The sequence below is a fragment of the Papio anubis genome, chromosome 6 (assembly GCF_008728515.1).
Source record: "Papio anubis isolate 15944 chromosome 6, Panubis1.0, whole genome shotgun sequence".
Taxonomy (NCBI): Eukaryota; Metazoa; Chordata; class Mammalia; order Primates; family Cercopithecidae; genus Papio; species Papio anubis.
Genome location: NC_044981.1, coordinates 44,020,789 through 44,048,692, shown reverse-complemented (window position 1 = coordinate 44,048,692; position 27,904 = coordinate 44,020,789). Strand labels below are relative to the sequence as shown.

Sequence of the window (27,904 nt, the reverse complement as noted above, 5' to 3'; positions counted from 1 at the left end):
AGAAGTTAGGAGTGTATGCCCTTGGACCGAGCAATCATACCTCTAGGAATTTACTTACACAGCATAATTACAGAAGAGTAAAAACATGTACACTCAGATAGATTCATTACAGAATTGCATATAATAGTGACAAATCGAAAGCATAAATAAAAAAATGGTTAAGCAAATTTTGCTTCACATATAACATTGTTTTTTAAGTGAAAAGATTTCTATCATCTATTATCAAGATTTAAAAAAAAAAAAACAGGCTACAGAACAGCAGGCCTACTATGATCACAGTGAAGTAAAATTGCACACGCATAGGTATTTGTATTTAGACACAAATGTTTCAAAGAATAGTTGCCAAAATATCAACAGTGGTTATCTCTTAAGGGTGGATGATACTTTAGGTGAGTTTTATATTCATAAGCTACCTAGATGGGTTCAATCACTATATCTGTATTTAGGATTTATAGGCCAGCTCCTCTTTGTTTTTGAAAGATTTCAGTGTTTTATTATTGTTTTTAATCAAATGCAAAAGAAGTCAGTTAAAATCAGAACGAAATACTGTTCAAATCAACAAATGAATAAAAACTTGATGCTCCCAGTTGCTGCAGTCGATGCCAGTTTTGCTGTTTCTTCAGCTAAAGGGCAGATCACAGGGCAGGACAGTCACTTTGGGCCATCAATTCTTCTCCTGAAGAAAAGAAGGGGGAAGCTCAGCTCAGACCTGAGTCTATGACTCTCACTCTACCAGAGTTGCCTCCTAATGATACAGGACTCAGGAGAGAGGATGTAGCAATAACTCGATAACCATAAAAGGACATTTGGACAGCACTTTCCGGAATACCAAGCCCATCACATTCATGTCTGATTTTGATTGACTGCGGTACAGCGATGTTATCTCCATTTGATTCAGATTAGGAGACTGAGGCTCAGGGGGATTAAAGAACACTCCCAAAGTCAAACCACAGGAAGCCTGGCCTCCCTGAGAATACTAATTTCACCACACCCTGCTGCCTGTCTCCACCCCTTTGAAACTGCTTACACACTGGAACTGTTGATAATCCCTCCCTGTGTGAGACACTAGGCTGGGATGCCCCGGAGGGCAGGGACCTTATCCGATTCATCTTGTGTCCCCTGAGGCATCAGCATTATAGCACTCAATAAATGTTTGTTGAATTAGCTTGAACTTCACTCGAATATTGTTAGAAGTAGGAGGCCAGAGCTAACACACTCTGAAAAAAAAAAACCACCAAAGCTTTGGTTAAAGTTGAGGAATCTAGGCGCTGTGGGGTACAAAGACGAGCAGAAGCTCCTGGGGAACAGTGGCAACTCCAATCAGCAAGGATTCCAGAGCAGACAACCCCTCATTACTTTCCTGCTACTCACAGTGTCTTGGACCAGTAGCATCAGCGTCTCCCTGGAGCTGTCTAGAAATGCTGAGTCTCAGGCCCCACTCCAGAGCTTCTGAATCAGAACCTGCATTTTCACTAGCTCTCCACGCAGCTCCTGCTTATCAAAGTCTGTGAGGCACTAGAGGTGCACAAACTCTACCAGCCTCAGCACACCAGCTGTGAGCCCTACAAGTGCTCGCAAGTAGGGTTTTATTTTGTGCAATGTGGTCTCAGACCCTTCGTTTGTTTGTTTCTTTTTTTCTTTTCTTTTTTTTTTTTTTTCAGATAGAGTTTTTTTGAGACAGAGTTTCGCTCTTGTGGCCCAGGCTGGAGTGCAATGGCGTGATCTCGGCTCACTGCGACCTCCGTCTCCTGAGTTCAAGCAAGTCTCCTCCTTCAGCCTCCTGAGTAGCTGGAATTACAGGCGTGCGCCACCATGCCCAGCTAATTTTGTATTTTTAGTAGAGACAAGGTTTCACCATGTTGGTCAGGCTGGTCTCGAACTCCTGACTTCAAGTGATCCACCCGCCTCAGCCTCCCAAAGTGCTGGGATTACAGGCGTGAGCCACCGTGCACGGCCTTTTTGTTTGTTTCTGAAGAAAGAGCAGCATAGCATGTTTGCTTCTAGCAAAGAAGCGCACTTGATTAAAATTCTAATAGGAAGAGGAGAAGAGCCCTGCCTCACCATGGAAAGCCAGATTCTGGAGAAGGGTCATCCCAAATTTTTGAAATTCTACATAGGTTAGTGGATCTCAACCAGGGGACAGTGGCGATATCTGGAAACATTTTTTGGTTGTCTCGGCTGGGGAAGCTGGTCATTCTGGCAGTGAGTAGAGGCTGGGGATGCTGTTTCCTCCATATTTATTGCCCAGTCACTCTGGAACTTGGTTTCCACTCAGTCCAAATGAGAGGAGTGGGTCTATCAAATTTATGGAGATCTGGGAGATATGGAAATAATCAGAAGAACCATTAAAAGCCTATTCTTGTCAGGTGCAGTGGCTCATGCCTGTAGTCCCAGTTACTCAGGGGGCTGTGGTGGGAGGATCACTTGAACCTGGGAGGTAGAGGCTGCAGTGACCTGAGATTGTGCCTCTGCACTCCAGCCTGGGTGACGGAGTAAGACTGTCTCTTAACAAAAAATAAAGTCTATCAAATTTAAAAAGAAGGTTATACTTCACAAGTATGAGAAAAGTTCAGAAACTCAAGGACTATAGGAGGGCTGGGACAAGCAACTAAGCACAGAGAGAAAGGGGCCCTGCAGAGGAAGAAACGTGGCAGGGAGAGCCCAACGCCCAGAAAGTGGATATAAAATTTTTTTTATTACACAAAATACTTTCTTATTCATAAGAAAGACTTAAATACCCCCCTTTTCCCCAAATACACCAGATTTTGTTTCACTTCTCTATTTTCCAAACTTCTTGAAATGTGGTTGTGAGAAAAAAAGTATTTTTCCAAAAACGATTTTAAAAACAAACAAACTTGTGAACGTCACCAGAGATGGATGCCCCACCAACGCCGCCAGGGAGGAAGGCTGGAGCTGGCCTCGCTGCTGCTTTGGTGACATGCTTTGAGCTCCTCTCCCTCCACGCCACACGGAAGTCACAGGAATGGGATGTGAAAGAGTGTTTCTCTAAGCATACTTCGCAGGGTGCCACCGCCGTCTCCAGGCACTTTTTCTGCTAGGAGATCAAGACAAGAGAAGGGCATGTGAAGGGCCAGGAAGCCGGGGCAGGGACCGCCGTGAGAGAGCCCAGGAGGAGGGTGTGAGGCGCAACCGGGTCTGTTTCACGTTGAAGCGCGAGAGCCATGCGTTCCCCTATCCCCTAGGCAGCTGTGCAGAGCAACCGCTCCTCCGCCGGGCGCAGCTTCGCTGCTGGGGAAGGACAGGCAGGGATGCCTGGTGCACGCGATGCCTTGGTCCCGGGGCGGCCCAGCCTCGCCGAGCTCCATTAGTTGGCATCCGGAGCATCTGGCAGGGGCTCAGGCTGGGGCCCCAGGGACGAAGCCAGTTTGGTGAGAGCCCGCGCTATGATGTCCAAGTGGCCGTTCATGGTCCGCAGCTCCACCAGGATGTCCCCGACGTGGGCCTCCAAGCTCGCCACAGCGGCGGGCCGGGCGCGGGGCGGCGGGGATGTACTCGCGTCCACGGTGCCCTCCTCCCTGCCCGCTGTGCTGGGGCGCGGGGCGCGGCTCCTTTCCGGGCCCTCGGCCGGTGCCAGGACGGGCAGCGGCCGCTCCTTGTCATCTCCGCGTGTGCCGGGAGAGGTGGTCGAGGGGCAGCCAGGAAGCCACTCGACCAGACGCGTGGAGGTCTCCGGGGAGGAGGCGACAACTGAGTAGAGGCCTGTGCGCCGGGAGGCGCCGGAGCCCGGGGGCGCCGAGGCTGAGGGGAGCGGAGGCAGTAGCGGGGGCAGCACTGGCGGGCCTGGGGAAAAGGCCTGGGGCTCGCAGGAAGAGGAGGAGGGAGAAGGCAGGGCAGCGGTGGACGGGCCTGGCTCCTCCGAGGAGAGGAACAAGGTGGTCGAAGACTGGGAGTCCAAGGTACTGGGCTCCGAATCTGTCAGGGAGAAAACGAGAGTCACTCAGGCATGCATACTCATCAGCATTTATTGTGCGCCAACTCTATGCCCAGTTCCATGCTAGGTACTGAAATGAATGAGAAGGTGGAAATGTATTTCCTACCCCTCAGAGCTTGCAATTCAGTAAGGAAAAGTGGGTTACATGAGCAGTTAATGACCAGAGAACAAAGTGAAGAGGGTGTGGTACAGAGCCTAGGTACTCAGGGGCAGAGAAGATCAGCGAGTCCAAGAAGGCATCCTGACCTAGCTCTCCACTGGGTCTCCAAAGGTGGCACGGGTGTGAAGACAGAGAGGGAGGTGCAGGCAGGGGACCGTGCTGCAGCTTATTTGGAGGCAATCTTGCCAAGGACAGCCCGTGAAGACTATGAAAAGAAGGGCCTTCCCCAAGATGGCCGAAAACAGAACTGTGTTAAACAGATGACCCTCCACTGCCCCAGCAGAGGGAGGCTCTCAGGGTGGAGGAGAAACAGTTCAGGGACGGGAGCCAGGAGACCTTAGTGCTGATTCTTGCTCTGCCGGAAAATGCCCTGGGACCTCGGGCAAGTCCCATCCCTCCTTGGAGACTTGGTTTCATCCTCCCATTTATATAAGAAAGTTGGGCCCAATGGCCTCTGGAACCCTTCAGGACGGATCATCCTGCCTTCAAAAGTCTGCAGCTTGAAGCATTGATCTAAGTTCACAGTGGACGCACTTAAAAATCTGGAAGCACTTTACAGACCGACTTTTGTTAGTTCTCCCCTAATCCCTTGAGCTTCCTTCCAGGTAGAAAGCAGGTGGCAGCTCTTTGTGACTGGGTATGGTAACAAGGTTTACCAACCTCAGATCAAAGGAGCCACATGAATGCGAGCTACATTAACTCAGCTATATCAGCCACCCTGGTCACCGCCTTTGGGGAGACGGTCCATGCTCACCCTGGAAACAGTTCTGAGTTTTACTGGAGCCAGGTTTGGAGGGTTCTCTCCTGGTTCCAGCTAGAATCGTCTGCGCTTGGCTTTCTGCATTGTCTGTTTGGGTGCCCACCCTGGTGCCCCGCCCTTTGGGGATTCCAAGCTTTTCAAAGGCAGAACTTGCTTGAGTACCTCAGCTTATTATCTTGGGGAGGGTGACCTGATGAAAGAGTCAGTGAGTAAACATATCCCCCACTGCCTGTGAACATGTGTGCTCTCACCCTCGTCATGGGTGAGCTGTTCCTTCATCTGGTGTCTGGCTCAGACTCAGAGAAGCCCTAGTCATCTGGGGAGAGGTTGGTCCCTCATCCCTCCCAACTCCAGCGTCCAACAACGTTCTCAAAGAGCTCACAGGCCCCAGATGTCCAGTTTGTGTGGGAATTGTGTCTGGGAGGATCAGAGAGGCAATTATTCCTCAGGTGACAGCATTTGAGGAAAAGCCAGCAATGTGCCTGAGAGCTTCTCTGACGGAAAAAGTTCATGGGGCCAGGCATGGTGGCGCACGCCTGTAATCCCAGCACTTTGGGAGGCCAAGACTGGTAGATTGCTTGAGTCCAGGAGTTTGAGCCCAGCCTGGGCAACATGGTGAAACCCCATCTCTACAAAAAACATGATGGCATATGCCCGTAGTCCCAGCTACTCAGGAAGTGAGGTGGGAGCATTACTTGAGCCTGGGAGGTTGAGGCTGCAGTGAGCCATGATCACACGACTATGCTCCAGCCTGGGCAATAGGGTGAGACCCTGTCTCAACAAGAAAAACAGAGAAAGAAAAAGCTCATGGGTACTTTCTGCTGTTGACTTTCACAGAACTGCCTCTCCTCCACCAAAACTACATTTCCCCAGGTGTCTGTGATTATCTTCTTTTAAAAACCAAGAATCATGGCTACTTCTAAGAACTCAACCACTATGAATTGAAAATGATAGAGGAGAAACTCCACAAACTGTTTTCTCTAGTTTTACTTGAGAAATATTAATGAGCTTCACATATCCAATTCTCATAGCAGACAAAAAAACCTCTATATTAAACCAAATAGAAGTCCAATGTGTAAAATGAAATAGAGGGAAGCGCACAGAATATTCTAGGGTAGAAGCAACTTAGAGACCTAATGCCATCATAAAGGTAGTGATAGCAATGATGCTGAGTTTTCTCCAGGCTACCTGAGGTATAAGAAAAGTGACCTCGGCTGGGCACGGTGGCTCACACCTGTAATCCCAGCACTTTAGGAGGCTGAGGCAGGCAGATTATGAGGTCAGGAGTTCGAGACTAGCCTGGCCAACATGGTGAAATCCTGTTTCTACTAAAAGTACAAAAATTAGCTGGGTATAGTGGCATGCACCTGTAATGCCAGCTACTCGGAGGCTGAGGCAGGAGAATCGCCAGGAGGCAGAGGTTGCAGTGAGCTGAGATTGTGCCACTGCACTCCAGCCTGGGCAACACAGCAAGATTCCATCTTAAAAAAAAAATAAAAAAGAAAAAAAGAAAAGAAAAAAGAAAGAAAGAAAGGTGACCTCTACAGCCATTAACTTAATAGGCCCCAGCAAAACCTTGAACCAAAGAACACTGGCTTAGTGAGTGTCAAGATGTCTCAAAGAGAAACTCTTCACTGTTGTTTCAGCTAAAACTTTAAAACATGTAAAAAAGTTGTTAAGACTTAACCCAACCACACTGGTAAACAGAACTGAAAATCAGAATCACCGTTTTCACAAGCCACATCACCTCCCAGAACTTTCTCCTGGCTGTCAGGAAACTTGGTTGCAGCCCTAGCTCAGCTAAAATTGGCTAAATGATTTATAGGTCTCTTCCATCCAAGCAACTGCTCATTTTATCCCAAATTTGGTGCACGAGCTTTTTGAATCAATGACATTTTTATGCATCTTTGGGGATTTCTACAAAATAATATCAGAGTCTTGCTGTACAAACACAGGTCTGTGTGGAGGTTGGGGGCTCTCAGGTGCAGAGTTGAGTTCCTCAGAACTCCCTTTCTCAGCCCTCCACATGGTCTCTGGCCCTTAGTCCGCTTTGCTAGCCTTCTGAGCATGATGGCTACATGACATTTTGTGTACTTTTTTTGTTAGCTAGAATTTAAGCCCAGAGAAAACAGCGACATTGCTTATTTCATTCTCCGCTGTATCACCAGGGCCTCAACAGTGCCTGGCATATAGTAGATGCTTAATAAATACTTGTCAACTGAACACCATGTAATCATCATCAGTCTAGAAACACGACTCTAAATGCAATAAACAGATCCAGCTGCATGTTGTTTGGTCATTCAGCACTCCAGTTATTTATCGAGTCCGTGCAATATTGGGTACATATTTATACTTTACAAAATGTGTTTCTTGTTTATCTGATATTCAAATTGAACTGTGCATCCTGTATTTTATCTGGTACCCTCATAGGAGATTGACATTTTCATCCTGCCTATTTCATAGATGAGGAAACTAAAGCAAAGTTGGGTTAAATGTTTTGACACAGTTTCAGAGTTAGAAGGAATCTTTGCTGCCATTTGGATTAATTGCTTAAAACGCGGAAGTAGAGGCCAGTGAGAGAAAGTGACTTACTGCTTGGTGACACAGCTGAGAACAGAAGTGAGAACAGAGAGAACAGTGTCTCCTCTCTCCTAGTTATCCCTTCAGGATCCTGATCATTCAGTCATGGAACAAATATGTACTAAGAACCTACTGTGTGCCAGGTGCTAAACTATATTTTAAGACACAGCCAAACCAGGCAGAGTCCCTACCTGAAGGAGCAGATCAGGCCGTGGGCTCTCTGTCCTCCCACAGAGTCAATGAAGAGCACATAGGGGTGCAGACCTCACCAAGTCAGATTGCCTCTCTGTGCATATTAAAACCCAGAAGGCAGATCAGATTAGGGCGGAAATCCAAAAGAGCTGCACAGCAGACACCCACCAGCTATAGTTGGCACTGATTTGCTTATAAAACTTTCACCCTCATTTGCAAGAAGGCGGACTAGAGGCTGGAGTATGAGCCGTTGTCACCCAGCAACTGAGTGCAAACTTTCCACCATAGCACTTCTTTCTCTCTGCTTAGCCACCCCTATCTCCCTCATACATATGATTGGTTTTTGAGGGGAGAGATACTACTTCTTGAGGTGAAGGAAGTGGGATTTAACTAAATAGTGGTTATTCTGGTTTCTTCCAAGCCTAGAAATATCTTTGCAAAAGTCACTTAAAAAAAAAAAAAGTAACTAACAAGCATTTGAGAAGTGGTCAGGCTCTCTAGAAACATTTTAAAACCTGCAAATTAAAATAATAATGAATTACTATTTCTCACTTATAAAATTGTCAAAGTATTCTTTTGCTAACGCTCATTGTGAAAAAGATTGCCGGGAGAGAAGCATTCTAATACACCGATTCTACTTGAGTAGATCAGTACACCTCTCTAGAAAGCAACTTAGAAACATGTATGATACTGTTTAATGACAAAGGGAAATTGCCACATCACATTATTCAGATGAGTGCCACTGCTTACAGGAAAATGTGTATAATAAAGCTTGGGAGAAAATAGATGGTGATGTTAGGCATGTTCGGCATGTACTGGGATTGTAATTTTCTGAATTTTCAAAGATTTCTGCAGTGACCATGCATGGACATGCCTTCCCTCATCACTGACCTTTGAGCCCAAAGTGACTGCTTCCTACCAAACCTGGTATCAAGGTCTTCTGACCACTTTCTCCTCAACCGTGTTGCTGAGTTGAGCTGAATAACTTGACTGGTAACTATGCACCTTGAAAGGCCAGTTGTCTGGGCGTTTTTTGGGGGGCAGGGTGGGGTGGGGTTCAGTTAACCTTTTTGACATCCATTTGGTATTCACCACTGACACCCACCAGCCTGGGGCTTAGGCTTCCTCTGTGGAAGAGTTGAAGTGTGCACCTGGCTATGGGAACATGTGGTTCATTTGCAAATAAGACCTTCAGACCCTTTCCTTAAAAGCTATTCCTTCCACTGGCTTCCCCTTCTCCGTAAATGGCCTTCCGTGTGTTCACCCAAACACTCAGGACTAATCTTTGACCCTTCTCTTTCCCTCAATTCCCACATTCAATCTGCCAGCAATTGTTGTCAACTCTACCTTCAAAAGATACCCAACCTCTGACCATTTCTGTCTCTAGGCAGTGGCCCAGCTGTTGATGGCTGAGCTGAGATCAGAAAACAGGTCTTCGGAGTTCCAGGTCAACACTTTCTCTGCCACACCTAAAGCCTTCTAGATTTGGATGGACTATTTAGAATGCATCTCCCAACCCCTCTCAGCCACTCCCTATGACTTGCCCCAGGAAAATCCTTTGCCTAATTCTTGGCCCCCCTTTAATACATTTTAGGTAATATCTAAATTTATTCATTGATTCATTCAAGAAATGCTTATTGAGCACAAACTGTGTGCTAGGCAGGATGCTCCATAGTGCACAAAACCAAGCCTACACTCTGTCCTCATCACGAGGGCAGAAAATAATCATACGAAACAAATGTGTGATTGCAACAGTGACAGAATCTACATGTTATAAGCTAAACATAGAAGAGGAGGATAAAAAATCCCTTCTAAGTAGGAGGGTCTGACCTCTGGAAGGTTCTTCCAGGGAACTCTGCTTGAATGGAGTTCTGAAGGATTAGTAATTAAGTAGGAGGGAGGAGAGAACACTGGAGCATGAGCAAAGGCCTATTGCAGGAGGGAGTATTGCAAATGTGTGGGACATCTGGAGAAAGCCAGTGTGACAGGAGTGCAGAGAGCCAAGGGAAGAAGGCATGCGGCATAATGATGCTCAGGAGAGGAGTACTATATGATTTACACTGTCAGTTATCACTCAATATTGATTCTCCCCTTCCTCCTCCTTTTCTGCTGGGCTATGACCACTTGGGAAAACATTTTACATTTTCCAGCCTCTCTTTCAGCTACCTGTAGCCATGTGACTAAATTCTGCACAGAAAGATGCAAGTAGAAGTACTGTGTGCAATTCCTCCTTCCTGTGATCTGAGATTTGGTTGCAATGGCTGGAACTCAAGCAGCCCTCTTGGACTGTGAAGTGAAAACTGCATACTAAGGATGACAGAGCAGATAACTCAAGTAGTCTGAGTCCCCCATCACTTAAAGGAGTTGCTATGCCAATCCTCGCTGTTTGAACTGTAAACTCTTCATATGGAAAAGAAAATCTTATCTATTCAAACCTTTATTAACTTGGGTTTTCTGTCACTCATAGCCAAACCAAATCTTGATATACGTGGCCTTGTCAGACTTGTTAGAAGTTTTGCCTTTATCCCAAGAGCAATGTGAAGCTTTGAAAAGGTATTAAGCTTAAATGTGCATATGCGTGTATGTGTCATGATCAGTTTTATATTTTGAAAAATTTACTTGTCTGCTGGTGGCAGGTTGGGAGGACAGGGGTAGACAGAATAAAAACAGTAGAAACAGGAGGTTGCAGTTGCAGGTGAGAAATTATAAAATGACAGTGGTTTTTGCTAGGGTTGTGGCTCTGGAGATGCAGAAAAGTAGATTCTAGAGATAGTTGGGACGTGGAAACAATAGGACTTACTATTGTTAGGGATTGTTGTTAGGGATGTGGCGGGGTGTGGGGAAAGAAGGTCTCAGAGAAATGGGTCCCCTACCTGGCTGCTGCTTCAGTGCAAGGTTCCAGAAATCCTGGCTCCAGAAGGGGAACTTTCCCTTTCTTATTCTCTGGAATCTGGGTGGCCCCTTCCCAGCTCACACCCAGCCCTCGAAAATAGCTCAGCTCTGACACACCTCACCAGAGGCGGCTCTCAGAAACATTTTCCCAGGAACCTGGAGGAAGGAGAAAGTCTATAGCCTTCAGGGACTGGAGGAGAAGAGGAATGGAAAGAGGAACAGATCTGTCTGCAAGAGAAGCAACATCTCCCAGCACTGCAACCAGGCCATTGCCTTTGATGGTTCAGACTTGGCTGAGTTGCTGCCTGCTGTCTTCAGAACCACCGGCATACAAAAGGGAGGGCTGAGTGTCTGATGAACTCAGCCCAATAATATTCACTTCTTTTATTTTCCAGGAACGTCATGAGACCCACAGGGCAATCTTCTGGTTTTAAGACCTGGTGAGTCAAGTCTACAAATACCTCTGACTCAATCTGATCCCAAGTTCTCACCAGGCATCTCCTAGGAACGTGGCTCAGCAGGAGAGCTGGAACTGACCAGCCCTCTGCAGGGAACAGGAGGGTTGGTTTCTCTGCTTTGGGGTTTGGGGAGGGAGGGGGTGAGAAGGGTTGGCTGCAGTGGAAATGGTGGGATTCTTGACTTGACGCTGATCATGCTCACAGTAAGAGCTGACATTGATTGAGTACTCTCGAACTCCAAGTCACGTGTTATCTCTTCTCATCTTCACAGAAAACTACAAGTGGTTTCTGTCGTCAATCCCATCTTACCATTGAGGAAACTGAAGCTTGGCTATGTTAAGAACCCTGGTCACTGGCACAGAGCTGTGATATGAACTAAGGCAGCTGATGCCAAGGCTATTCCATGTGAGGGAGGGCATGTGCTTTCCAGAGTTTTTGCAGGCATGGGAGGAGGACTCAGGAGAGCTAGCGTTTGAGGAGGGTCTTCTACACTCTAGGCCAGTTATATGCCACCTTGACTGCACATTAAAATCACCTGGGGAGTTTTATAAACACTATCGGTGCCCCCGACCAATTAAATCAGCATCTCTACGAGTCATACCCAGGCATCCTAGGTTTTAAAAGCTCTCCAGGTGATTCCAATATGCAACAAGTGTTGCTCAATAAAAGCAAGTTTCAGGGTTTGTTTGTTTTTTTTTTTTTCATTTAATGACCCTATATCCATTTGTAAATGGGGAAGCTGAAGCTCACAGAATTTAGATGGCTTGCACAAACCCCATGGCTGATAAAACCCATGTCTTGATCTGTATCTGGCTGATTCCAATACCCATGTTTGTTCAGTTCATTCCATTCTCTCTCATATTTGGGCATCCTCTATTTTGAAAGCATGAGATTTTTTAAATATAAATTTCTTCTGCAATGTTAATTTTGTTTGTTCAAGTCCAAGTGCTGTTTAGGTCAGCTGCCTGAGAGTAGCAATGCAGTCTATAGCCACTGAGTGGGGTGGGTTGGCCCAAGGGTGGCTGAAAGCACAGCCTTGGCTTCATCCAGGCTCTGCTGCAGTCAGCGGGCCAGGACCTCCAAAGAGATGTCCAGGAGCCCTGGCTGGGATGTGCCCACTGACTCCCCCAGGCAGAATACTGGCCATCTTCTGTGGCCTCGACCCCTGAGGGGCCACCATCTGAGAATGAGAAGGCCCAGCCCTGGGGAAATCCCTAGTCTCTGCTTCCAGCAGTGCTAGTGATTTCCCAAAGAGTGACATTAGGAAAGTCATCACACATTTATTTCTGTATATATCATTCAGAGCCTAATTTTCTGGAGGCTGAGGGTTGAGCTCATCAGAAACAGCCTTCATCATCAATTGAGTTAACAAAGCCAAGTCAGGAAAAGTGAGAAGGGCAGCCATCCAGATGGATTCAAGCAGCCAAGAGGTGCTTCTGCTCAAAGACTACCTTAAAAGAAGGGAAGAGACAGAAGTGAGACCAGACACCTGTACACCCACGTTCATAGCGGTATTATTCACCAGAGTCAAAACGTGGAAACAACCCTCGTGTCCATCCATGAATGAAAGAATAAACAAAATGTGTCACCAACATACAATGGAGTATTGTTCAGCTTTAAAAAGGAAGGACATTTTGATATATGCTACAATATGGATAAACTTGGAGACCTCTGCCAAGTGAAATAAGCCAGTCACAAAAGTTAGCACACAAAATATTGTATGATTTCCTTTGTATGAAGTTCCTGGAGTGCTCAAATTCATAGAGACAGAAAGTAAAATGAGGGATTAGTGCTTGAAGGATACAGAGCTTCTGTTGGGGAGGATGAAGTTCTGGTGATACTTGCCCAACAGTGTGAATGTACTTAAGGCCACAGAACTGTATACTTAAAAATGGTTAAAATAGTAAATTTCATGTTGTGTATACTTTACCACAATAAAAAGGTGGAGGAGAAGTATGACACCTTAATTCACAATTTTGTCCAAGCACTTGAAAGATCTATATATGGCATTACCATAAATGTTTATACAATGGGAATGGGAAGAGCTGATAAAACAAATTGATATTGAGAACATGATAGATCAGGTATGGGTTAAGCACCCCAGGAGGCCCCTGAGGATGAGGATTACTTACCCAGCCCTGAACCCTAACTAAATATTAATGCCTCCTCAAAGATGTCTGATTTTTTAGTCATCAGGGTGTCAAATTCTACTAAAATGGCTTTGTTGAGACTGTGTGGATGCAGGTTGGGAGAAAGAAAAGTCTAGAGCCTGACACTTTCAGAACCACTCTTACACTCATCTGCATTATAAACAAAGTGTTGCAACCTCCAAGCATTTCACAGTCAAGCTGCTGGCTCAGGTCACTCATTCCCACTGGCAACACTGGCCAGCGTTTGGGTCAAGAGCCCCATGGTCCTCACCCAGGCTTCCAGACACCTCATCCCTTTTTTGCTCGCCCTGCTCCAACTATCCCTTGAAGGCACCAGGCACATTCCCACCTCAGTGCCTTTCCACTTGCTGTTCCTGCTGCCTGAAATGCTCCTCCCTCAGACATCTGCATGCTATCTCCCTCATCTCCTTCAGCCTTCACTCAAAGTCACCTTCTCAAGTGTGCTTCTCTGGCCACCCTACTTAAAAGTGCCACCCCCCACTCTACCACATCATCCTCCTGTCCCCCTTGCTCTGACCACAGATGCTATCACTGTTCCACTCATATGGCCAGGGCATATGCCTGGGGAGGAAATTGCATGTGCAAATGCATGAGGCTTGGAAGACTGTGGCCTCAAAGGCTGTCTGAAATGGCTGGAGTGGAGCGTGCATGGGGCTGGGGGACTTCATGGAATGGCTTAAAGGGTAACAAGGACAGAAGGTTGAGGGAGTTTGTCTACGAAGCTAAGGAATTTAAACTTTAGCAGGCAATGGGGAGCCACCAAAGGGTTTTAAGTAGGAAAGTAATATTTGATTTGCCTTTTAAAAAGATTACTTTGGCAGCCAGTGGAGTGGAGGCTGAAATGGATGGGGTGAGGCTGGAGGCAAGAAGACCAAATGTAAAAGTAATATCTTGAACATTGATGAGCTCAAATGATGTTACAGCAGAAGGGAACGTAAGAATGACATCCAGCCAACCAGTATTAGAAGACATTTTTTTTCTAGGAAAAGATTGAATTTCAATAAAAAGAAACTTTCCTGCCACCCTTTATGACAATCCTGTGAATGTTGGCTCCTGCCCTCATTCAAGTTGGCCACCCTTGGTCTTTCATGCATCACCATTCAATAAAAGCAAGCATGGGTTTTATGGGATTGTTTGGAGAGCCCTGAGCCAAAGTTTTCAACTCACTTAGGCAAGGCTGCTCTGCCAATTCCTAAATTGGCTGTTTTTTACATATAGGGTGTGAAAGATATCTCTATGCATCTCTAGGAACACACCCATTTGGAAGGAGACATATGTGACTATATATAATATCTTTATGTGCTTTTTGAAGGGATGTTTATACAACCTGCATATTCTTTGGCATGAATATTTTTGTAGAATGGTGAAAGAGAGAGACAGCATGAGAAAGCTATTCCTATGCCATAACTGACTTTGGCTCACAAAACGAAATGCAAAATAGATTATGTTCCTTAGCAATGCCTCCAGGGTTGAACAGCTCCCAAGTCAACCCACTTAATCCTTCCTCCTGGAGGGTCACTCACCTTTGAACCTTATTTTGTAAAACTACCATTAAAAAAATAATAACAATGATATAGCCCAGTCCAGGCCCTACTGAAACCCAGGTTCCCTGCCCCCAGAGGAAGAGCTCACCAAAAGAGTCATCTTGCTTGTAAAACTCGGGCTGCTTGAAGAACTTGATGGAAAGAGCGGGGTAGTAAAAGACAGCATTTTGGCTTTAACAAGGCCAGGAAGCTCAGAGTTGGACCAGCTGTATAGTCTGAACGAACCCAAGAATATTAGAAGCCGGGGTCACCTGGAGCCAGGACACCACCAGGAATGTGGGGAGCAGAGACAGTCTGGTGAGGAGCAGCAGGAACGACCGCAGCCCCCTGCTGCCAGCTCCCATGTGAGTCAACAGGAGGGCAGGGGGATGGCCAGGACAGGCAGTAGGAGGAGTGATCCTGCAGGGTGAACAGGCAAGCTGCGCCCAGCCACATGGGGTTCACTTGGGCCCTGTTCACACCATCAAGCTCCAGGACCTCTGGGAGGAGCCAAGGGTGACAGATGTGCCAGCCGGGACAGGCACCTCAGAGAAAAAGCCTCCTTGGTTTGTTCCATGGTGTCCCTTTGCCAAGTCCCCAACCCACACTAAGCAACCAAGCAGGGGGATGCCCCATCTGGAGAGGAGGGAGGTGATGGCTCCGTTCCCCAAAGCAATAGACAGCAAGGTTTCTCACAAGGATGTTCAGGAAGTCTGTGGCAGGGCAGTGGCAGGGCAGCGGAACCGGCTGAGTCCTCTAGCACCTTCCATTTGCTTGGGGAATAAAGTAACACTGCCTAACCCTGAACACACTTGGTAAACATCTGGTAAGAGGATAATCCTGTTTCTCTCGGCGTTCCATGGTGCCCTGGGAGCAGACGCTGGCTCTTAACAACTGATGCCTCTGGTGTCTGTTGCCACCTCTTACCACCACCCCCTTGCACTTAGAAGCAAATAATCCCACGAGATGGCAGGGCCATATTCAGTTCCCTAATTGTCCCATCCAGGCACTTTTAATGCCCAGTCCTTTCTCCTAAGAATTCCTCTGAGACCAGAGCTCCCAGCCTTGCCACTGTGTCTCTCCCTCGGGACATCTTTTCTAATTTGGGTCTGAGCTTTTCCATTCCTTCATTTCATGCCATTCCTCCTAATGATAACCCTTTGTGCCAGGCTCAATTATATACAAAGCTTAAATGAGCAACCCCAACTCTAAATTTGGCCCTGTCCATTGAAGGGGGTGGGGGTGCCTTGGTCATTTGGCTTTGCTCAAAAAGAAAGATGCTGCTCCCCATGGGGAAAAAACACCAAGGAGAGGGGGAAAAACTTTTGCAGAAATAAACATCTAGAATGAAGAAACAGACCAGCGCTGGCTGCCCCTGGTCACTGGGGCTTGAAGCTGCTTCCGCATCTTCAGCCAGGCCTAGTCGGACTCTTTGTCCCACCACAGGCATGCAGAAGCTACAGACATGCTTTGATTTTTCCTTTTAAAAACGTCCTCTGATCTGACCCTACCTATGCTCTCCCTGCAGGGTTAGCAGAGGGTGAGATGAGAGAATTTGCCAGGAATTTCCTGACTTCTGTGAGTTTTTCTCAAGATCTGGTCATGAGTCAACATGATATACTGGGACACATGGTGGAGCTCGCAGTGGACTCCCCTCCCTTCTGGAACATCAGGAAAACCATGTCCCTGCTGAGTAACCCTGGGCAAAAATCCCAAGGCCCCCTCCCACTCCCTGACTCTCCCTCTGTACTGTCCCCAGGTTAGAGGAGATAAGAGAAATACATTTACAACAAACTTGATCAGAATATTAATATTCTCCAGAACCACACAAAGATCCCTGTTTATACAGCTCACCTCCTTTCAAAATTAAGCTCTCTTGTATGATTCCGTTGCTCTTTATGTTTTTGGCATTTAGAAAATGGGAGGAGGGGGTGATGAGGAGAGGAATGGAGAAGAAAGGAGAAGCAGTGCCCAGATTCACGATGACAAGATCTGAGACCCTAACACAGCCCCTGAGAGGTCCAGGTGAACTGGGCTGCCAGATAGGTAGAGCTAGCTATGCAGTTTTATTAATGTTGACAACCCATCTGAAATACTCAAACAAAGTAGATTCACTACAATTTCTTGTGTGAGTTCTGACTACCAGAACTGGCTATCCTGGCCACTGGAGTCCAGCCATGACCAGTTTCTGCTAGTGATAGTTTAGAATTACCCCTAAGAGTTTAGGGGAGAAGCTCAATGGAAATCAATGACATCCTTCCATAGATCTTTGAATTAAAACAAATGGAGTGCTATCATGAGACTGTTAAATATCTGTGAAGCCTGGCCTCAACCCGAGTTAATGGGAGCAGATTCTGGGAAGCACTTTGCAAAATGTTGGACACAATCAAATAGCAAGGAATTGTTGGTATCACCATAGTTGGGGTTCACTAGCTTCAGCTCTTTGGGCCAAAGAAAATGAAAGTCTTTTATGAATATAGCATAGACTCACACCTGTAATCCCAGCACTTTGGGAGGCCAAGGCGGGCTGATTACATGAGGTCAGGAGTTTGAGACCAGCCTGACCAATATGGTGAAACCCCGACTCTACTAAAAATACCAAAAATTAGCCAGGCGTGGTGGCGGGCAGACGTAATCCCAGCTACTTGGGAGGTTGAGGCAGGAGAATCGCTTGAACCCGGGAGGCAGAGGTTGCAGTGAGTTGAGATCATGCCATTGCACTGCAACCTGTGCAACAGAGTGACAGTCTGTCAAGAAAGAAAGAAAGAAAGAAAGAAAGAAAGAAAGAAAGAAAGAAAGAAAGAAAGAAAGAAAGAAAGAAAGAAAGAAAGAAAGAAAGAAAAGAAAGAAAGAAAGAAGAAAGAGAGAGAGAGAGAGGAGGGAGGGAGGGAGGGAAGGAGGGAGGGAGGGAGGAAGTCAGGAAGGAAGGAAGGAGAAAGAAGAAAGAAGAAAGAAAGAAAAAGAAAGAAAGAAAGAAAGAGAAAGAAAGAAGGAGAAGATTTTCTAATATCCGTGAGAGTTTAGAGGTGAATATCTTTATTCCTGTCTTTCAAATGCAGAAACTGAGGGGAAAAGACATCAAGTGAGTTGCAGGCACTGAGGAAAATAGGACACGGCACTTCCGACCCCTTAGGTCCTTTATCACCTTCTAGCCCAGGACCCTCAGGAAGGGTCAAGGCATCCTTTGTTGTGGAAAGCACAACTTGGGAAGGAAAAGCTCAACTTGAAGGAAAAGCTTGCTGAGGAGAAAGGCCCTGTTCCTCCTCTCAGCCTTTCCTGTGTGCTGATGTCAACTGTCCAAGTAACAGATGGAGGTGGTGGGGCAGGTGGGCTATTCTGCTGTCCCCGGCTGTGCTGGCGTCAAACTATCCACTCTCCCCACTGTAGCTGCCAGCCTGGCATGTTGTGCCACCTGCCAGACCTGGTTCCTGAGGCCACAACAGAGTCTCATACTTTCTACCATTCTGAAGGAAAAGTGGGATCAGTATTTTCCAGGGCTCTTTCAACCAAGGTGAGGAAGGCAACTGTCCTCTTCTCCACAGGCCTTTCTCCCCTTTCCCCACTTCCCCTGTCCTCTCGCACGCACGCACACAGGCCCATGGTCTCACCACCCCCAAAAAACACAGCTCCTCAGTTTCCTTCTCATTATGGGAAAAAAAACATTCTGAATGGCTGCTTTTTCACGTACATATAACAGCAAAAGGGGAATAAAATGAGGCAAAGAGGAATAAAATTTTAGTGAACTATAATTTTTACATTTTTATTTAAAAATGTTTATTACACATTATATTTTATTATATATTTTTATTATTTATTTGTGCATTTGCTTCTTTATTTGTTGTAAGCCAGCAGAGCCTTTCGTTTTCCCAGCCGACCATTTTCTACCATCTGCTGTCTGCCTATCGAGGTGCAGGCCGCTGGGAGAGGCTTCCCCGAAGCAGAAGCTCCCTGGATGCACGCAGTTGGCGCCCAGGCTTTCTGAGAGACCCAGACCCAGGCCACTTTCATTGGCGGGCTCTGGAAACATTTTCTTTCAAAAGCTCTGGGCTGTAGCTCACTTATACATAAAATGAGCAAAACAACACTCTTTCCCACTGCTATGCCATGAGGTTTAATTGTTGCAAATTTGTGAAGTGTTTTAAGATCCTTGGATTAAAGAAGTTATATGAGAAAAAAATATTATTATAGAGTGGAATTCTGCTTAGTTGTCATATGTTTCCTGTAACTCTTCCCCTGTGTCTTATATAACTTGGAACAAGTACTATGAGCTATGAGGCCTTCAGAAAGCCTTTAAGTAATTTCTTGGCCTGCTTTCTTTACCTTTAAAAAAAAAAATCCTTCTTCTACTTCTCCTTTTTTTTTCTTTCTAATGCAGCCAGAACTTGCTCTCCCCTAATCCGTATGATGAGAAAGGAAGTTGCTTGGTTGGGGTGGCCCCTTGTCCACCTGGGTACTTCCTCGTCTCTCCTCCCTTCCTCTCCCTTGCCTTTGCTCCCCACCTACACCTTTTCTTTTTACCCTCATATACACGTTCATAAATTGAAATAAATTTGACTTTGAGCCCCGGCTCTAAAATTTGCTGTACCTCTTGGACCAACTGCCAAAACGCGTTACTGAGTGAGGCTCCCTGAAGCCGAGCCTGATGTGGGTCAAGGCCTGGTGATGGTGACAGAACAGAGCCTGGCTGACCAAGGAGCACAGGAGGCCCTGAGTGGCTCTTCCCCGCTAGGACCTCCCAACATCAGCGTCACACCCGAAATGCGGGAAAACAGCCAGGCAGCTGCTACTGTGGCCATGCAGCAGCAGCCAAGAATGCCCCTTGTCCTGGCTGCAGCTGTGTCCCTAAACAGGTGCTGCCTGGAGGCCAGGCATGCCTGCATGTGTCACACCCTTCCCTGGGCACACAGAAACACATCCCAGATCAGGGACGCACACTGGCCCTCACACGTGGCACTCTCGGGCCCCAGGCCTGTCCTGAGGCCGTGGAGATTGTGAGCATAAGATAGGCCCCAGGTGATGAATTCTTTGTAACCCAGTATCTCAGCCTCCAGATGCATTTAAACATTTTTTTCCCTTCTTGCTTTCAGCCTTGAGGCAGACTTTGAAACTCTTAGCATCTTCCTTTCCCAGCAGGCACTTCCATGAACCACGCACGCTTGTCTAATTATGAGCTTGCTTAGAAATTCCAGGGACCAACTTTGAAACAAACTAGGCAGAAAGACCCAGCTGCAGGATCCTCCCACTCAAGAAGAGTTAGGAACAGTGAGGCCCCCACTGCCGGGCTGAAGTCAGTATGATGCAAATCAGACCTCCCCACAAGTCATTACTGAGATGGCCACAGAGCAGACACATGGACCTGCTTTCCACTACTCCTGCCTATTTCCCACACCTTTTTCTTCCTAAAACCCTTCCCTCAGCCTAAAAAGTTGGAATGATCTTCCAAAGGCATGAGTCTGGCCATACCCTAACCACCAGTATTTTAATAAAGTTGCTTTCCTTTCTCCACACCTCTCTTCTTCTGTTTTCTACCTCTGAGCGGTGAGCTGTCAGACTTCAGCCAGTTACAAAATGGGGCCCAGAGTCGCATTCCCTCTGCCCTCTGCCCTCAGCTGATGGACCTGGACAGATTAGAGCAACCCCCTTCCACTGACCCTGCACCTCCCTGGCATCACTGCAAGGGAGGGAGTGTCCCCAGAGGAGGAAGGAGCACTGACTCTTGGCTGTCTGGCCCCTCACAGGGACCAAACAGCTGCTGCCACCCCCAAACCACCCTCATCCGATAATTGTCAGTCAGGGCCCTACTTCTCTGCTCCCCACAGACCAGAGGAACCCAGTGAGGGAGGGGTAAAGTGGGCCTGAGCCTGGGACAGGACAGAACCAGGCAGCCTTCCTCTTGCACCTGGGCTCTTTTTTTTTTTTTTTTAATTTGTAATCTTTCATTTTTGTGTGCACGTAGTAGGTATATATATATATTTATGGGTTACATAAAATACTTTGGTAGAGGAATGTGATGCATAATAACCATATATGGAAAAGGAGGTATCCCTCCCCTCAAGCATCAAATACTAGGTCTTGTTCATTTTTTCTGTTTTTCCTTTTGGTACCCATTAACCATCCTCACTTTCCCCACCCCCCGCCTCCCCCTAAAAATTATGGAAGGCTTCACAAATTTGCATATCATCCTTGCACAGGGGCTATGCTAATCTTTTCTGTATCCTTCCAATTTTAGTATATGTGCTGCAGAAGCAAGCACCCTGGGCCCTCTTTGTCTCTCATTCCTTCCTTACTCTACCTCACCTGCTTCTCCCCAGTCCCAGCATTCACTCTTTTTCCCTCTTCTCCTACTGGTCTCCACTCCCACCCTCAGCCTGCCCTAGTTCCTTACCCCCAGCAACCTACTATCTTCTTTTTAAAATTTAATTCTATTTTTAATTGCTACATAATAATTATATATATTCATGGGATACATGATGATGTTTTGATAAGTATAATGTATATTGACCAGATCAGGGTAATTAGCATATCCACCTTCCCAAACATTTACCATTTCTCTGTGTTGGGAATATTCAATATCCTCCTCCTAGCTATTTGAAACTATATGATCGTTAACTACTGGTACAGAACACTAGAACTTATTTCTCTTATCTAGCTGTAATTTTGGATCCTTTAACAAATCTCTCCCCATACCTTCCTCTCAAGGCTGGTTGGTTATCTGGGGGTTTGAGGAGCTGTGTGTTGCCTCTTCAACAAAAGGAGAGTAGGGACTGTGTCTCGTACAGTGATACAGTCCCCTCCCTAAGTGTTTTACTCACCCCTGCAGAAACAAAAACCAAACCAGAGAAGTATTTCACTTTTAAAAGGGGGTTTCCTAGGGGCTGTTTCCTAGGGTCTATGTAAATTCGGTCCCATGATAGACTAATGCTAGAACATGCTGAGCTGAACACAATTAAATGGTTTCCTTCCCCTAGGAATTCTGAGGACCTTAACATGATAAAGAGCATGATAAACATCTGAGAGAGAGGCAGAATGTAGAGTTTTCCAAATTTATTTGAAACTCCCCTTTCCTAAGGAATATTTTGAGAGGCAAGGCAAACATCCCCTTGACCAATGCTGCAGGAGATGCCAGCTCCTCCAGGGCTGGCTCCACTCTGGAATTATGGACAGTGCCCAGCAGAGGATCCTGGATAGACCACCCCTTCACAGAGACCAGCACCTCTGCCCTCCTTCAAGCCAGAAAAGCAGAATTGGCCTCATCTTCCAGAATCTTCCACTGCCACTTTGACAAGTGGAGGACTTGCTTTACTCTGAGACTTTACTCTGGGGTGTTTCAGCCATGGACTAACGAAGAGATATCCAAAGCTACTCCTCTCACAATAAGGTCCCCCTCATAAAAAGCCACACCCCTCAGTTGTTCACCCCCAGCAGCACCTGCATTAGCACAACAGAAGTATTTCAAAGCCTAAAAACGACAGACTCAGCACCTTGGCTTGTGGCTACTTAATTACAGCCCTTCCCCTCCTGCTGCCTGCTTTCTTGGACCTGCTCTCACTTCTTTCAAGCCCCTCAGTAATTGACTCTCACTTCTGGCTCCCTGGGGGTTCAGCTTGGTGGTCCTTGTGACAGGGCCCTTATCAAGAAGTCTCCGAACTGCCGTATGGCATGGACCAATTTTGTTTCCTTCAAATCAGGGGAAGGAAAGGGGAGTCTTCTCACTTCCTGAGAGTGGTGGCTGAGAGCATGAGGAGAGGAGAAGGGAGACTGTCCGGGTCAAGCCAAGGACAGGGTGGGGTATTCCCACAGGGCACCATCAGCATGGAAGCTTCCAGAAACAGAGCACACACTGTGCAAAGGATGTTTAAGCCTACAGCCATTCGCAGCAGCCCTGCTGCGGCCAGAGTGTATACTTCCATCATTTCCTCCCATTTCCCATTGACATTGTCCCTACAAAGAGGAGTAAGAATTATGAGATTCGGGCAGGTGATATCCCCTAGGCAACCATCAGGGCTGCTAAGAATCACAACCAGCACTGCAGGCCCACCCACGTTTCTTCCTCTGCAAAGGCGTGAGTACCTGGGGTGGGGGGAGCAGCTGGGAAAGCACGGCTTGGGGGCCACCAACACTCTGAAGGTGCAAGTCATGCTGCAACTGGGAGCCTCAGTGTGTTCATCTATAGCATGAGCACAAGGGCTCCCCATCCCACCCACAGCGTGTCTGCCAGGGGCCTCAGGGCGCTCTAGGGGCAGGAGTGTGAGCGAGCTGAGTACTAGTCCCTCCACCATTTCCTAAAACTTCCCATTCCTGCCACTCAGCATCTCTTCCCTATGAAGATCAAACCCACACTCTCCCTGTCTGCCAACATATGCAGGGACAGGAGACCCAAAGGTCCCACCTCATTCGATTCCAGCTGCAGATGTCGTGGCGAGAGCCCCGTGAGCTGCCTCACCTTGGACGATGAACAGTGTGAATCACAGCAAAGACAACCTAAGCCCCTCTCCTGCCACAAACCCTGTCCTGACTACGCCTGACAGTCTCCTCAGCACTCACCTCTGCAAAGAGTTTCTTGAGAAGCTCTGGAAGACTGTGGCAGAGCAAGTGTTACTTTTAACCCGTCAAGATTCTAGCCCAGGTGACCATACCTTTATCTTCCTTACAGGGTCTTCTAGAGTAAAACAGCAGAACAAGGGTTGGGGGACTGGGGAGCTGGGGGAAGGCGAGGAAGGAGGAGGGAACAGAATGGGGACACTCCTGCCTCTTCACCCCTTTCTGAGTCAATGGCCATGGCCAGTGCTGCTGCTCACAGGCACTCTGAAGCTGGTTCCCAGCATAATCAAATTGAAGCCAAAGGTCAGGACATGCCTTTGCCAGGAAGGAGAGGCCTCCAGAGGACCCAGTACTGCCAAAATGCTCAGAATACACACTTCTGGTTACTATGCTGCTGCCCTTTGTCTTCCTGGCTGTCGCTCACGTCTTCACCAGCCTAATCTCGAGCTTCAGGAATCCTAGACAGAGTCCCAGCCCTTCACATGCCGCTCTGTCTGGAGGGACCTGACTGATCTCTACTCCCCAGTCTGATGCTGCCTGCTTCCTTTCCCTGAAGTCCCAGGAAAACTGTCATAGCTCAGTGCTTGAGGCAGCACAAGGAAGAAGACTCTGGGAGAACCCCAGTCTGTGATGTGGGAGAGAAAGGACACAATATCCAAGGACAACAGAGAAGGGCAGATACAGAGAAGGGGAGGGAAAGGAGGACAAGGGAAGAGAGGGAGGAGAGGAGGGGAGAGGAAAGGAGAGGAGAGGAGGGCAGAGGAGGGGAGAGGAGAGGAGAGGAAAGGAGGGGACAGGAGGGGAGGGGAGAGGAAGGGAGGGGAGAGACATGATGAATGATGAAATGATGATGATGAAATGATGTGTGATGGTCATGAGCACTGATGATGTGACATTTAATGATGATGATGTGGATGGCATGAATGATGAGATGATGGAATAAGATATTAGAATGATGGAATGGAAATGATGATGGAATACAGATGATGATGATGTATGAGAATGTGATGGGAATGGAACATGATGATGAATGATGATGAATGAAGACATACGATGATGGTTGATGAAATGGAGGAAACGGATGGAGGGAAGAAAGGAAGGGAAGGAGGGAGGAAGGGAATGGAGGAGGGAAGGAGGAAGGAAGGGAGAAGTGGAATGGAGGGGAGGGAGGAGGGGAAAGGAAGGGAGAGGAGAGGAGGGGAGACAGAAGGGAAGGAGAGGAGAGGAATGAGGGGGATAGGAAAGGAAAGAGGAGAGGGGAGGGGAGAGAAAGAAGGGGAAGAGGGGAGGAGAGGAAGGAAAGGAGGGGGACAGGAGAGAAAGGAGGGGGGGGAGGAGGAAAGGAGCAGGGAAAAGGAAGAATGGATATAAAATGGAAATAGAGGGATATGGAATGGGAGGAATAAACACAAAGAGCCCATATGTTAATATAAAGGAAGGGAAGAAACTGTCAACACAGCCTGGCCTTGGGCCCCACCAGGCGCCAGCATGGAAGCCGGCGGGCGGCCACGCTGGCGGGGCGTCTGGCCGCACCTTGAGGCGGTCAATCTGTATGTGTGAGCAGCACTTTGATATCTGGCCACGAAAGGACAAGTTCTCAAAGCCCCCATTCATGGACCCTACACACAGGAGCAGCAAACAGAAAAAAAATTGTTTCCCCATCGGTCTAGAAAGGTGGGTTCCTGTTTATTAATCGAAGACCACATAAAGAATGCATGGTTACGAATGTTCCTTCTGAGGAGCACAGAAGCTGGTTAAAAAAAAAAAAAAAAAATCCATCCGGTGATTACTTGGGACAAAAAGCTGCTGCTGCGGCCCCCATGTTAGTTTTAGAAGGAAAATTCTACAAAAGTACGGGGGACCTATTTTCACCAGGCATCACTGAGGGCTTTCCAGGGTGCCTGCTGAGGCTGGCCCCCTGCTAGAAGCTCTCAGACGGTGGGTCACCAGTGCCGGCCGGCCGCAGCTCCTCCTCCTCACCACCCTTTCTTCCTGCACTGAGAAACACCCAAGAGGATTTTTTTTTTTTTTTTTTTTTAAAAAGGTCATTGGCAATTAGCTCCCTGTGGAAATCAGAGAACATTCGAAAAGAGTTCCCTTGGAGGAAGTTCAGAGAAACTCATTCTCAAGGCAAGGCTCACCCAGATCGTGAGGGTCCCACCCTCCATCTGACTACAGGCTCCATTTCCCACCTACAGCAGGGACCGTGGAAAAGGAATTAAGGAGCAAACAGGAGATAAGATGGAGGCTTGGGTTCTCTTTTGAAGCTTAATTAAAGCAAACTGATCAGCCTTCTACTGCACATGCCGCAGACTACACAAACGGCGAACATAATCACTAACAGGGAGCCCTGTCCTCGGCAGCAGGCGGGTGGCAAGGAAACCCGTTCAGGCTCCCAGCGCAGGAGAGAAAGCCCAACTGTGATCATTCAGTACAAATCGCACCTGGAGGCCAAAAAAATGCTGATCTCTCCAGATAAAGGGGGAAAAGGGACGGGCAGAGGAAATGGATTCCGAGCCATCTTCATTTAATTTATTTCTGTGACAGATACTAACCTATTTCTAGGTGAAGGGATCAAACAGGCCTGTCACCAAATCACAGTCATCTCAAATATGCACAGACTGTACCCCATCCAGCTCCCGGACCACCAGCACGTTTTATGATTTCTTTACACTACAAATATTTGGCCGTGCTGAAATCACCCAATAAAGTCAATCCGGGGCTTCATCTGCAGTTCTGAGGCGCTCTCCAAGTGCTTGCTGGAGACTGGCCCAAAATAACCACTGCTCATCTTATTCAATATCGCAGGAAAATGTGTCCTCCTTCCCATATCTGCCTCCCACCACCTGGGAGCACAGGGACTGTCCCGTTTGGTGTGTGCTTGTTGTTTTTTGCTGTTATAAAGCGACAGCTGTTGTTTTCCACACACAGTCGCAGACGCGGTCAGGATGAATTGCCTGTGGGTGACAGCCAGGTCCTATGAACAGACTACAGGGCCAGTCCTGACCCTCTGCCGACAAAGTGAGTCCAGGCCGGCCACTAAGGCGGAGGCCGCGCCTGTCACTTTGGGCAGCCACAGAGGTAGCCTCAGGGCCTGAGTCAGAAGACCAAGACTCAGAGACCTTCCATCCTGGGCCCTTCTGCCTCCTACCCTTCACCTTTCTCCTGGGAGAATGAGGCCAGGGCAAATTTAGGGGTGGATGCCACAGGAACAGGGAGAAAAAGAGGCGTGTCTGAGACAGGAGGAAGCCACAGTTCAGGGATATCATCCTGAAGGGTTGTCATTCAGGGTAAGCAAAGGGAGGGAAGAAAAGTAAGCGGCAGCCACCTTTGTAACTCCACAAGGACGTCAGGCAGGCAGGTGCCATCGTCAGTGCGGCCACTGTGTGTTTCTGTCCACGGAATAAGAGCTCACCCCACATTAAGACTCATACATTTCTGCATCCTCTTTCTCTTTGAACTCAGAAGTTCTTGGAGAACATAATCTGGGTTGCCCCCAAAGCCATCCTGCCTTTACTTAGAGAAGTTGATATGATTTTCCTTTATTCATAGGAGAGAAAACAGAGATATAGAGAAAATGAAGTGAATCAGAGGAAGTCAGGCAGGTTTCCTGAGGAGTTTCCCAGCCTCTGCACAGCAGGGATAGGGCTCGAACACCTATCAGGAGGCCTGGAGGCATCTTCAGTTGGTTTGATGGGCATCTGTCCCCAGAAGCCCCTATGTCAGTGGGTACAGGACCTGCCCTGCGGAACCTGATGAGCAGTTTTCTCCTCACTCCACAGGCTTCCAATGCCTGAAAACACCATGAAGGATGAAGTCCTGGGCAGCAGCCAAAGCTCCATGCATTCCACCCTGACCCTTCCCAGCCAGGACTGTAGACGCCGCAGCCTCCATCACCCTCACCACCACTAACCACTTCTCCAGCAATGACAGCTAGCCCTGGGCCCCAGGGAGGAAAAACAAAAATCAGCCCGCTGGTCATCAGAAACATCCCTGAAAGACTTGACAGGGCCTGAGGCAAGGCCAACAAAAATCAGTGTTTCTCCCAAAGCCACACCATGCTGCAAAGTGACTAACAATTCTCCTTCTTTTTAGAGGTTGCCTTGCCCATGACTTCTCCAGCTTTGTCTCTTTCCTCCTGCCTCAGAAGTTGCTGAGATACCTTACCATCATTCGGCATGAGTTCAAAACTTATAAAATGCCCCTCCCCATTCCATCCTCCTGAGATGGGTCCTTGGGGTATGTTCTCCCTTGCTGCAGGAAGTTAACAAGCCTAACTTTACTTGACAATAAGTACCTTCTTGGTAGTTATCCGTTGGAAAGCAAAAATATGAGCAATCCTTCTGATCACAGGGGCCTTTGCAAGCTTAGTTTCCACAAGGATGGCGCTGACGCTCTGAGATATCCACCTGGTAACCAACAACTGGTTTTTCAGAAAGACGTCACAACCCCAGCCGTGGCATCAGTGATCCATGTCTTGCATCCTCTTTTATTTCTCCTGGAGGCCACATTTCCAGTATGCAGCCAGGCAGGCTTCATGGGGAGAGAGGAGGAGAGACACCCTGAGCTCTGAAATGCAGGGAGTTGTCTTTGTGTTATTTTGCTTTTTTTATTTTTGCATTGAAAGTAGCTTCATTGTTTTCTGATTTTAAAATAATAAACACTGTAAAAAATT

General features: G+C 47.4%; 1 protein-coding gene and 1 non-coding gene across 5 annotated transcripts in view; both read right to left on the bottom strand.

The window, feature by feature from the left end:
- Positions 1-2,675: 2,675 nt before the first annotated feature.
- The window catches only part of RUNX2 (RUNX family transcription factor 2), a 335,124-nt gene continuing 309,895 nt past the window's right edge, over positions 2,676-27,904 (bottom strand). For all 4 annotated transcript variants that reach the window (XM_021936728.2, XM_031667680.1, XM_021936729.2 and 1 more), the window contains one exon: positions 2,676-3,933. In XM_021936728.2, coding sequence (XP_021792420.2) covers positions 3,326-3,933 — 608 coding nt within the window. In that variant the 3' untranslated portion in view covers positions 2,676-3,325. The remainder of the gene's footprint in view (positions 3,934-27,904) is intronic.
- Positions 20,835-20,941, bottom strand: LOC116275475. Its single transcript, XR_004184608.1, has one exon. It is a non-coding gene; the product is annotated as a U6 spliceosomal RNA (small nuclear RNA).